The following is a 13447-nucleotide window of genomic DNA, read 5'->3' as shown; positions in this document are numbered from 1 at the left end:
ATAAACCCGACACAGGTCATCAGGCCAAAGCTCCTGTGTTATGTATGTCATGACACCCGTCTGCAATGGGTTAAATTTCATGAACCCCAATTCCATAAAAAATATATATATAAACTTTTGAACAAAGAACAGTTCCCATTTCATATGATATGTTTTTCACTATTACATATTCTACATATTAAAGGTAGTTGAAAGACAAGTCAATTTGTAAATTATATTTCTAAGATATATTCTTGGTAAATTAATGAAATAACATTCATTATTACATAAATAACATTCTAAAGGGTTCCGAACACAATAACTACAAAAAAAGTACATTTTGTACATTGATCTGGAAACCAAAATATATACATCATTTATTTCACGATAAAGATTTGCCTGCAAAACTGCCACACAATTGGGTTTTCAACAATAGCCCATTAAACTGCAACAAAACAACACGCACCCAATTCTTCATTTCACTGAGTTTAGTAAAGAGATGCTATTTTACAAAATAAACAAATTATACACCCTTAACTGATACAGAACAGGATTAATCAATTGTTTTGTTTTATTTTTAAGAATTTCCAGTACTTGCAACACTATAATTATTAATTATCATTTTCATATTTTTTCCAAATGTCAAGTGTGCAGGAATCTTTTAAAATTTACATCCTGCTTAAAATGTACAATTTTTCTTGATAACCCTTTACTTTTATGAATTTGGAAGGGGAGGGGAATTATTTACAGACAACACTTTTTTTTCTAACATTATCCTTATAAGGCACTATTCTCTTTTTCAAAATTTAGTCCACCAAATAAATATAATATTTTCCAGAGGCAGTCACTCTCAAAAAAGCTCTTCCATACAAGTTAATTAATTACTAATTGATGCAACACAACTGATTGAGGAAACTATTTAATTAGGCACAAATACCCCAAAATATTATGCTTAAAAATATTTGTCTATGTGTCTCTCTACAGAAAAGAAAAAATTATGCTACTGTAGCTCATGCCATACTGACGTGTCTAATTTCGGAACTCACTTTGTAATTAGATGCTTTTAATAAGTAGCATGCTTTTGTAATTTCATGGAGAACATGTATACAGTGTACATATACACACATTTATACACAAGCATGTGTGTGTATGTGTGTATGTATGTATGTATGTATATATATATATATATATATATATATATATATATATATATATATATATATATATATATATATATATGTATGTGTGTGTATATATATATACATATACATATACATATATACATACACATATACAACAAATGTGTGTATGTATATATGTGTGTGTGTGTGTGTGTGTGTGTTGGGTGGGTGTGTGTGTGTGTGTGTGTGTGTGTGTGTGTGTGTGTGTGTGTGTGTGTGTGTGTGTGTGTGTGTGTGTGTGTGTGTGTGTACATATCATATAACATATACATATACATATACATATACATACACATACATACATTTGTTGTATATATATATATATATATATATATATATATATATATACATATACATATATATATATATATATATAGATATGTCTATATATATGTTATATATACATATACATACACATACATACATTTGTTGTATATATATATATATATATATATATATTATATATATATATATATATATATATATATATATTTATATATATTTATCTATATATGTATATATATATGTGTTTATATATGTGTATATATATGTGTGTATATATTTGTGTATATTTGTGTAATATATATATACATATATATATATATATATATATATTTATATATTTATTTATTTTAGATATATAAATATATGAATATATGAATATATATATGTATATGTATATATATATATATATGTATATGTATGTATATATATGTATATTTATATGTATATATATATATATATATGTATATGTATATGTATATATATGTATATGTATATATATATATATATGTATATATATATATGTATATATATATATGTATATATATATGTATATATATATATATATATATATATATATATATATATATGTACACATATTATTTACTAAAATATACTGTATGTGTATATGATGTAACAATGTACTCCATAGGCATAAAATAGAAATGTAAAAATAAAAATAAATTATTCTCAAGATAGTCATATGAAATACATAACCACAACCATTTCCAAGTAATTTCTTTTTTTAATTAAGGACTATATAAACAAATGTGAATATTAATAATGCCAATACTGCTACAATACTAAAAAAAAATATATATATATATACATTCTTGGAGAATATGTTTCATAGTACATGCAGGCTTTACAAGCATCCATGTACAGAAATGCAGAAGTTTTTAAAGACTACAGTAACATTGGCAGAATTACATTATGCTACCAAATATGTCACACCTTGCATAACTGTAGGTTGCCTACTGAAATATTACAATGCTGTGGACTTTACAACTGCTGCACTTTGTACTTAAAATGGCTGGAAGAACATAAATTTGAAGACTGACAAAATGGGACAACCTAAACTCTAGCTAAACTGAAACTGTATGACCTCAAGTTCGATATATTGTAAGGGTGTAAAGTAATTGCAATAAATAATTTGCTAAGTGTTCCTCTGATATCACTTGTTTAATTTTGAGGAAAACTGCCCTCATATCAGTAACAAAAAGACAGATACGCACAGAAGTAAAAGATTAACATCACTGTCGATAACAGTCTTAGCCACCTATTCCTCTTAAAGAAGAGAGAAAGTAGGCCTGTCTTTATATTACTATCAGCCTTCTTTGGAATTACACTGTTGTCTAACCTTTCATGAAAGAAAGAAAAAAAATCTGTAATTGTGCTTTTAAAATCAGTTCAATTTCTCTACTTCAGAAAATATGATTACGTATCTATGTCAATAGTTCCTAAGAATACATCCTCATTGTATGACAAAGAATAATTTGAAGTCTATTCCTTTTTCTATTTTTCTCTACCTGAGATAAGTTTTCACAAGAACAGCATTACGAGCTGTTGAGACTATACAACTGCTAACTTCTGAAAATGATAAATCTATATATTTAGTTCTCACATCATGCTGAACCAATAGATTTAATCAATGTAATAAGGGCTCTCACATATTACTTGTATCCTCAAAATTTATCAGATATATCTAAGAGAACTGTGTTTGGAAAATTCTAAAGACCTATCATCATCATTTAAGTCACTCACTGAGAGAAAATCAGCTAATAATACTATTATAACATTGGAAATGATGAACTTGCTTGCTTTCATAGTTTTATTCTACAAAACATTATTTGATCAAATTCCATTTACTGCATTTCCCCGAACGTTCACGTTATCCTTCTATCCATGACCATAACAATCCAAAGCTTATTCCCCAAAAGTAAAATGTTCACTCTACATGGCAGTGTGTGATGTGTACCTTCTACTGGCAGGCTTGTATTTCATGTTGCAACAGAAACTTAAAATAATAAGATGCATCTTTTCTGTCAGAACAACAATGATATATTTTTCCTCAATACACATAATTAACTGGGTATTATGTCTTCAACCATATCCGGACAAAATAATGTCAATAGCATTTATGCTGCACTGCGAATGGAAATCAAATTTTCAACCTTTACTAGAAGCAAAACATAAGGTTATATATCAATTTTCTATATATTGCATCTATGTATTAATAACAACTGAAAATCTAATGATGGACAATAAAGAAAAGTATCATACATAAATTAATTACATTTGCACTCCATAACAAAGGTCAACTGGTAACAAGGTATAAGATGATATTTCTATGTGGAAAATTGACACAGAGAACTTTGTGTCTGCACCAATATCATTCCAAATGTAATCTTTATTGTCATAATGTGATAACCTGATAATGACAATAACAAAGCAATAAATAACATGAGCAGAAATGACAGAAAAAAACAATGTTAACAATACTGGTTAATAAACACACCTTTCTTCAGATAAGGAACTAAACATATACTACAATTCACAATAAATAATTAAGAAATAACACTGTATCTCTAATATAAGGAGTATCTTTCCTCCCTCTTTGAAGGAAGAGCACAATTTCAACCAATCAAAAATTAATGAGCAGAAAGAAAAAGAAAAATCTTATAGCATATCACAGGCAAAACAAATTGTGGGACCAAATCACATACACTCTATTTACTCCCAACAGACATGGGAAGACTTACTTGCCAAGCAACACCTATCAAAAAGATTCTCATACTGTACGCAACAAAATTCCATTCCTCAACTTGCTTTACAACGTATCTCTAACAGACCTGAGGGAGGAAAAAATGTATAGGTTGGAAATTGAACCTGGATACAGCAGTTTCAACTTTGAGGTATCCTCCTTTTTTTTTAAATCACATATTGAGAAGAAATGGGGTGGAATAGAATAACAATGTATTCTGTAAAATAATCAAAACTGATGTGGGTGATTGCTCCTCTGTTTTCTTATTGTAATTCATTAGACTACAGTACCTTACAAAAATACAAACAAATATCATAACATACTTTTCCTTCTCCTTTTTTTTGATCCCTTACAAGATAAAATCCTGATATACAAATACATCTATCCCATCAACAGGAATGATACTGTATTTCTAATTCTTCTCTGTCACATGGGAGATATTTCAAACATCAATTTCTATATAATAGTTTTCTTAATCTCTCCTTTTTTTTTACTTAATTCTTATAAAATCAAGCACACTACTGGCATGGAAGATTTGACATACATGCAAACAGCAACATCCTTGTATATATCACATAAGTTCTTCTTAAACAGACACAGAATAAAGACATTAATTGTGTATAATTAACACAGAATCTACTTGCCACATCTCTGCTCACATTTAGAATATTGCCTAAGAATGGTTTGAAAATCACTATACTCAAACCTATTTAAAGATGGAATAGCAAAGAATTCACTTAACCTAATTTGCCATGGCAGGAACCCCATGGTCGATATAGGTTCCCCTATCGTGATTACAACTTCAGGGTCTGGCTGACCCCGCGTCACTTTCCAAGACTCTAATAACTCCTGATTCACTTTGCCGGGTTCTGAGCTCAGCTGGCGGGCTATGACCGAGAGGCTGCCCCTGCCATCAGTCAGACTTAAAAGGTTAATGATCACATGTGGCCCTGACCTGTTATTTTCAACAACGTCCTTAGCTTGGTTCATTTCACAGCTATGGGTGATCATTGTGTAGTTGACATCAGCACAGGCCTCTTCTAGGTGCTGAAGTATCACTGATCGTTGTCGTTTCAGAGCGCCGTGTAGGTCATACAAGGACACATAGCGGACACCATACCCCACAGCCCATGAAATCACATTGGCAAGATTGGTGATGTGATATACTTGCTTCCCCGTGCACACCAATCCCACATGCTGTGGGATCTTCTTGAGCTGTGCGGCATCAGCCTGTATGCGGAACACCGGGGAATCACTTCCTCTTAACACTGCACACACATGGAGGAATACTCGGTGTAGAAGGTAGAAAGTGTCGAGGACTGAGAGTGCCAAACTAGCTAAGAAGTGGGCCACAAAGTACAGCAGTTGGAATACTGGCAGTAGGACATCCATCTCTGAAAAAAAAGAACAATTATAAATATGCAAAAGACAAAATACTATACTTATATTCAATCAGTGAAACAAATAGTCAAAAAGAAGAAAAAGAAAAAGAAGGTAAATCAAGTAGCAACAAATGGAAAATTGATTGGAAAACTGGTTAGAGTTGCGACACCAAAACCTACATTTTGTTCTTCCTATTTTATTTGCCTAAGATTTTGACATTCAAGATTTTGAAATAACTTTTTGAAATGGCATGTTGCCACATCATTTGGAATATCTGTCTAATGGTTTACACAAAATCATAAAAGTATTCTCAAGTTGCTTAGTACATTTCTATAAGGAACCACAAAAACTGTTTAGACTCACCAATTCCTTAAGTCCACAATATAAAATGAATCACATCATTAATAACCTCAATATCACTATCAAAATCACAATCGTTATTACTGTCATTACAACCATCATCACATTATCAGTGTCCCCTAAAACACTTTTAGTTGCTGATAATGATGCTTTCACAGAAAATAGTGCCTGGAATCAATAAGGTTCGATATTTAAATAGGCAAATCATATGCAAGGAAAGTTTGGCGAGACACGTTCACTTCGTGGAGCCAAAGCCTGGACTATGCTGTGACATCACACAAAAAAAGGGGTCCAGGGGGGGGAAAGACCCCCTGAGTAGGCCTAACTTTAAAACGGCATAAAGTTAGTTTGGTCATGAGGTTAGGATTTTGTGAACTCCAAAAACATCACATTAAAAATTCCCGCTAAAAATTACTGTGTGCCATGGATACTCATTTTTTTTTTTTTTGCACCTTTATTTCACAATGGACAGATATATACCAAGTTATATGTGATTTGTTAGCAGACATTGATAGGATACCAGATACCAATTTTTGAAGGGTTATTTACTAATTCTACCCAGCAATTTCCCTGAGATACTTCATACCATCTTCACCTAAAGGGTCTAATATCCCCATTGTTGGGTTGCGTTGACTAAAACTACCATAAATGCACACTAGACATCAAAAAGTCTCCACTGACACCAATTTTACTGGGTTTTATAATGTATATCTATTAAAGAAATTTATCATAGAAAAAATAATAAAAACCTCCACTCATATACCATACAAATTACCCACACTTTGTCTAATGATAAGTATAATCCTATAATTCATAAAATAACACTCCCATCACTAAACTGACTAATACATCTACATAATTAATATCTCCTTTTACTATTAAACTGCCTTAAACACTGGACCAGCTCATGATACTAATACACCCCCTCAAAGGTAATTTAAATTAAATAATGCACAAAATGAGTCAAAAATACCTGTATGATGCAATACACCATCAAACTGACCTGGTTATGAAATTACACTATATGTATATATATGCACGGTGTAAATATGAATATACAACTATTGAACCACGTCAAATGACTTAAAGATGTGACAAAAATCCTGTTTTTTAATTCGTTCAACACTTATCATACTTGCAGACTAAAATCGGCAAATATCCCAATAGCAATGACAGTATTGACAGGACTGGCAACATATCCCCAGCTTCTCTCACGGAAAACACGAGGAATACACACTAAAACCAAACACATTTCAATCAAATAGGTCTTTACGAGTATATTTCACCGAGTCGCCCGCTCTCTCATGTACTTACTAGACGGTTTTCAGTCATATGTTTAGTTCCAGTCAAGCAACCAGTCACTCAATGTAAACACTCGAACACGTCGCCCGGCGTTCGAGACCGAGAAAAAACTCCAATAAATTCCATAAACGGCCTTTACCTTTGCCGGAATTCCGTCGGGTGAAAGGCTAATATCAAGATTTATATTTTGGGGATCAGTTAAATACGGGTATTGAGAGAATAAGAGCTAAAATCGGCAGGACAGGACTCGAATGCGGTCACAGGATGGCACGTGATTGGTCCACGTCCAACGCCGAGCCGGAGGACACGCCGACTCATCTCGCGTCTCTTTTCACTCTTATTTTCACTCTTACCCCGTCAAGTACACGTCAGCGTGGCGAGGAAAGTGCGAGGCGTTTGCCATGCAGGTCCTTCGGTCTGGGGAAGTGTGGATGTCCGTAGGAACCTCTCTAAGGGCGGGTGAAGATACAGGACTCGAGTTTTCATTCAAGGAAGTGATGTTCTGAGGCAAAAAGCTCGCCAAAACCCGACTTTCTAAGATACGCGATCTTGCTCACCTGTCGTCACAGCTTGCGTTCCCATGACTCAGCGGGGATTTGGTGTGCAGTCATGCATCCTCTTGGCAGCTTGTTTGATGTGGACGAAATGTGCAACGGGGAAGGATTCACTACAGCGGGGTGACGTAGCGGGTGGTGCCACTCCCCCCTCCAAGGGCGGCGCCGGAGGGGAGGCGGTCGTCCTGTGGTGGACTCCCTTCACGGGGGTTATGGGACAGTCGCGAAACTGTAGACTTGGTTCTTGCTTCTTTACAGAGGATCGCTCATACCAACACAACAAGCGGCTGAAGGCGATACTGTTTTACGGGAGTGATTTCAGCATTGAGGACCTACCTCTTCCGAGGCAGTCGAGGCACTGGTGGGGTCTCCTGCACGAGGAATCTCCGAAGAATCAACCTCTTTTTGACCACCAACCTGTCTTGCAGCTTTTCAATATTACGTCAACATTCCGCCGTGGTTCCAACTTTCCACTCACATTACAACATTTGAAATCTATTGAAGCACTCACTTCAACACACGAATTCGTTCCAACGAAAGAAAAAAACAACTTGCTTGAAACAGGAAATTTATCCCCTGTCCTGTACGTACAGTCCGACTGTGACACGCCTTCCCAGAGAGACAAATATGTTGCTGAATTAGCCAAATATATAAAGATAGACTCGTACGGCGCGTGTTTGCACAACAGAGACCTCCCAGCTCACCTCCAGGACCCAGCTGGAACGTACGACCACGGCGACTTTCGAGCTTTAGTCGCCAAATACAAGTTCGCCATTGCAATCGAAAACGCCGGTTGCGATGACTACATTACGGAAAAGCTTTGGCGTCCCTTAACTATTGGGACCGTCCCTATTTACTGGGGCTCTCCCACTGTACGAGACTGGGAACCAAATCCACAGTCGATCATTCTCGTTAGCGATTTCGCATCGCCCAAAGAACTAGCTGTGTTTCTTCATAGTCTTTTGCAGAATGATACTTTATACGAGTCCTACTTGAAGCACAAGCTAGAGAAGGAGGTAACGAATACCTATCTTTTGGAGGCAATGGAAAAGCGCCTCTGGGGAATCGACAATGATTTCGAGAAGGGAAATTTCATTGAGCATTTTGAGTGCCACGTCTGCGATCAGGTGCTGACGAGGCACTCGGGCGGGAGGAACAAAGCTATTCCTGGGGAATTCCAGGCCGACCTCAGTCACTACGGGTGCCCGGAGCCTATGACTGTTCTGGGAGAAGACGAGGAATCCAGGAATTTCTGGGTGGAACAATGGAACAAGGCGAGAGTGGAAGCGAAGGTGTTAAATCGACTTCTCACATCCCCGCCGAAACGCTTCACAACCGACGAGTTTTTCGATGCAGTTATTCCGGAACTACAGAAAGACGGCTTCTTCCAGAGGTTCCCTCCCGAACGCGAGGAGCTGTAATCTGCACTCAGGGTTTTTACGGAAATTTCATACAGATATCGAAACAATTATTCAACCAAATGTCCTCATCTTTTCCTTTATATCATTTTCTGTGAATTTGATTTTGACCTGCCAGTGTCCACGTTCTTGTAGATTTTGTAATTGTGCTTCCAGTGTCTTTAGCAAATGTTTCTATGGTTGTGAACCCTTGAAATGTTTCCACGATACCAAAGATTGTCATCGTGAATGTTACAGTAATGTTTGTTCGGTATGTTTTTGTTTGGTGCGTTAATTCTGTATGAGTTTATTAACAGGTGGTTGTATAGTCTTCACTTACCTATTTACTGCTTGTCTCCATGTATTGTTTGTGATGTTAAGTAATTCCTGTTTATGTACTCAGTCATAACATTACGTACAAAATAAAGGTGCTAAATCTGTATGTTGGTGTCTTAAACCGCATTTTTTTATGCAAAACATTGTCGTTTTCACTTTCTCTTCTCTTCATTTTTCTCCTCTCTCTCTCTCTCTCTCTCTCTCTCCTTCTCTTTCTCTCCTTCTCTTTCTCTCTCTCTCTCTCTCTCTCTTTCTCTCTCTCTCCCTCTCCTCTTGATCCTCTCCCCCTCTCCCTCACTCCGTGCCACTCTTCCGCTTTCCCTCTCACTCTCTCCCTCCGTCCCTCACATTTTGTGGATCTCATCATCCATTTCTATGGGACATAATTTTTCTTTAGTTGATTGCTATGCAGTGCATAATGTATAAACTCAATCAGATATCTGACGAACATTTCAGCAAACGAAGTACCAAAAGATCTACAAGTCCAATTGCCCCGAGTACTGTTATGAGGGATGTTAACTTTCATGGCGGAACAAAGCAATCATTTGATAGTGGAATATTGAACAGATATGAAAAAGATTGAGCGTAATAATTTTCCTTTGTCATTTCCTGAAACAATAACGTTTTTGACAGTAACTCAGGAGTTCCAAACACAATAACAATGTAATAACGTATAGACCATTCACATGTCTAAGCTCTTGTGTAAAGCAGGTAATTATGTATAGCTTTTTATACATGTGTTTGTCTGTTTATATTATGCAATTACTGTAGATACGAGAGGTCAAAAGTCCAACATTCAGTTTAACAGTTTTGAGATGCATTGGCGTATTTATTATAGTAAAAGTCATACACATCTACATTAGAATACCCTATAACAAAATGCAGGACAAGGACTACAAAACAGGAAACTTCTGCATGCCATAATCAAGTTAATTGTAGCATGAATGCAGTCAGCCACACCCGGCAATACCTGGAACTGTTTATGAAATTTACATGAGTCAGGAAGGCAAAAGAGATTACATTTCTTTTTCCAGCATGATCTTGGTTCGCAAAAATATAGCATATATATATATATATATATATATATATATATATATATATATATATATATATATATATATGTGTGTGTGTGTGTGTGTGTGTGTGTATTGCGGTGTGATTATATTTTTACATCTATATCGATTTGAATACAAACAGAAAGCAAATATATATATTATATATCCCCCACACACAATATATATATATATATATTATATATATATATATATATATATATATATATATATATATATATATATATGTGTATGTATATATATGTGAGTGTGTGTGTGTATGTATGTATTATATATATATATATATAATATATATATATATATATATATATAAATATATATATATTATATATATTATATATATATATATATATAAATATATAATATATATCATATAAACACACCCACCCATTAATATATTGTGTGTGTGTATGATTATATATATATATATATATATATATATATATATATATATATATATATATATATATATATATATATATATCTATACACACATTCATGTATATACGTACATGTATTTGTGAATACGTATATAATTTCTCTGTTTCCACGACTGCATTCGTAATCACGAGTATTTTTATTTTTGATAAAACTGCTGAGTTATTGGCCGTTGACATTTTACTCGACCCGCCGCTCCGTGAAAAGCAGGCGTGCCAACTCATCGCTTACAAAGATAGAGAAATGTTTCAGTGTCGAAGTATTGCACTTGGTATATATACATTTTTAAATACACATAGATACATATATGTAGATGGATATCATACACACACACACACACACACACACACACACACACACATATATATATATATATATATATATATATATATATATATATATATATATATATATATATATATTTGTATATATATATATATATATATATATATATATATATATATATATATGTGTGTGTGTGTGTGTGTGTGTGTGTGTGTGTGAGTGTGTGTGTATGCATGTGTATGTGAGAGAGAGAAATGATTCATTGGCGAAATGCTATCGTAGGCGGATGGCGGATGGGACATGTACTCCAGCTACTCAAGGACATCTGTCCCCCCGCTTTCGGCAATTAAAATCCAAAAAACTTTATGTCTCATTACAAGTAGGTGTCTAAAGGTCTGAGTTCGCCAATAGCCTACCGAAACCATCATCACGAAGTATAGAGTTTCCTCTATTTCACATTTTCTTGGGTCGTGCAAGTCATCCTGTCTAGGCATCCCCTTCCCCCACCTCGAGCGCAAGGAAATGCACCTAGTAATTATGCCACTAAAAAAATGTATTTTGAGTGCATAATACCCGATTTACTGATTTAAAAAAAGGGAAGTCTTAGGTAAATACAAATAAAAGGATAATCACATGAACTGTAGATATATTAACTATGATGATTTATCAAGGTCAGACTGTTGACCAAGGCAAAATAAAGGAAAGTATCATAAAGACCCTATCTTTGCAAAGAGTTAAGATACTAACTGCACATAACAGTATGTGGAAAATGAGGTGGGGGAGACATTAGGGCTAGACTCTATCCCCCTCCCTCATTCGTACAAATGGCTCTGGGCAGATTATGTTGTATTAGTTTTATTACTTTTGTAAGCCACGACAGAAAGCTTGGAGAGGGGATCAGCGCCCCCTGTTGCTCCCTCTCAAATGACGCCCTGCTCGAAAATTAAGCTGAATTAGGCACGAGACAACTCGCACAGTATCGAGCGCACTGTTTATGCAAATATACATTTAATTGATGCTAACTTTATTCATCCTCACGTATAATAACCAGCGAATCAATGGAAATAAATAACTCTAAAACATTATATTTCAAAAACGTCGAACCCTGCCTCCGTACTTGTGAATTTCTATCAACTATCTCTATATTTTGTTTATAGTGTTTTTTTTTCTGCCCATCCTCTTTTTGTCTTTGTGTTATGGCGTAGGGTGTTTCGAGTTTGGGCTCTTAAAGGGGTTAGGAAAGTGATTTAGGTTACGTGCCCGTAAAATATTTGGTCGCATAGACAAGCGTTCCATTCTTTGGTGACGGGGTAGGACGAGCTGGCAGAAAACATGCAGCCAAGGAATATGAAAACACTGCCTTCTTATATATAAGTAAATTAGATTAAGTACTAAAGGTCAGTGCCAATGTTGAATACCATTGACACAACACAAGTTTCTCAGTATATCGATAGCAGGTCTATTTGCGTTACAACCAAATCTTTTGTACCTATTTTTATTGGGGTACAACGTTCCAATTTGCCAAAGTATGTGAACGTGTCCACCTTTATATTCTATAGGAGCCTGTTAGAAATAAAGATTATTTCTATGCTGAATATTAAGCAGATAAATGTGTCTTAATAAACAGCTCATCGGTACACTTAAGGTTCTACCCAATAATCGTTTATTGTAGTGCCAACAAAGTGGGTAAATGCATACTTTGTCAACCGATTAAAGAAGGAATTTACCGAAAAAAATATTTTTGGTCGGGGGGGGGGGGGGGGGATTGTTTTTTTTTTCGTAATTTAGGGGATGCAGGTCCCTAGATTTTATGGAGGGTACAGTCCTGTAGTTCGTAGGGCCCGTTATCTCCACGATTTGCCAAATAAGGGGAAAATTACCGACGAAGCATATCCGATTCTCCCCTATGTACACACTAAACGTCAACCATGTTTGACCTAACTAGTAATTGTCCTTTTAGTCCCTGATTCTAATATGGAAATATGCGATGATAGCTCTAATGAAATGTGTAAATGTACTTTCTGATAGGCTTATTTAAACCAATGTGCTTTTATGGGGGACGGTGGTTATGATCACACTGGAGATTCAGAGAGAGAGAGAGAGAGAGAGAGAG

At 34.9% G+C, this 13447-nt stretch overlaps 2 protein-coding genes across 4 annotated transcripts; one reads left to right on the top strand and one right to left on the bottom strand.

Moving 5' to 3' along the window:
- Positions 1 to 3259: 3259 nt before the first annotated feature.
- On the bottom strand, positions 3260 to 7742 carry Tango14 (transport and golgi organization 14). 3 transcript variants are annotated; one of them, XM_043010257.2, is made up of 2 exons: positions 7605 to 7742; positions 3260 to 5600 (listed from the first exon to the last, which is right to left on the bottom strand). In XM_043010257.2, the coding sequence occupies exon 2, from the start codon at positions 5596 to 5598 to the stop codon at positions 4843 to 4845; it is 756 nt and encodes a 251-aa protein (XP_042866191.1). In that variant the 5' UTR covers positions 5599 to 5600; positions 7605 to 7742; the 3' UTR covers positions 3260 to 4842. The 3 variants fall into 3 exon arrangements, with proteins under 3 accessions (XP_042866191.1, XP_042866189.1, XP_042866188.1); XM_043010255.2 differs by lacking the exon at positions 7605 to 7742 and adding an exon at positions 7391 to 7539; XM_043010254.2 differs by lacking the exon at positions 7605 to 7742 and adding an exon at positions 7264 to 7402.
- Positions 7743 to 7831: 89 nt separating this feature from the next.
- Positions 7832 to 9642, top strand: FucTB (alpha-(1,3)-fucosyltransferase 10). The gene has a single exon (XM_043010253.2). It carries the CDS (start codon positions 7832 to 7834, stop codon positions 9224 to 9226), a length of 1395 nt encoding a protein of 464 aa, XP_042866187.2. The 3' UTR covers positions 9227 to 9642.
- The last annotated feature ends 3805 nt before the right edge of the window (positions 9643 to 13447 follow it).

The sequence above is a fragment of the Penaeus japonicus genome, unplaced genomic scaffold (genome assembly GCF_977035675.1).
Source record: "Penaeus japonicus unplaced genomic scaffold, GWHDUDI00000001_assembly GWHDUDI00000026, whole genome shotgun sequence".
Lineage (NCBI taxonomy): Eukaryota > Metazoa > Arthropoda > Malacostraca > Decapoda > Penaeidae > Penaeus > Penaeus japonicus.
This window is presented reverse-complemented; position numbering and strand designations above follow the sequence as displayed.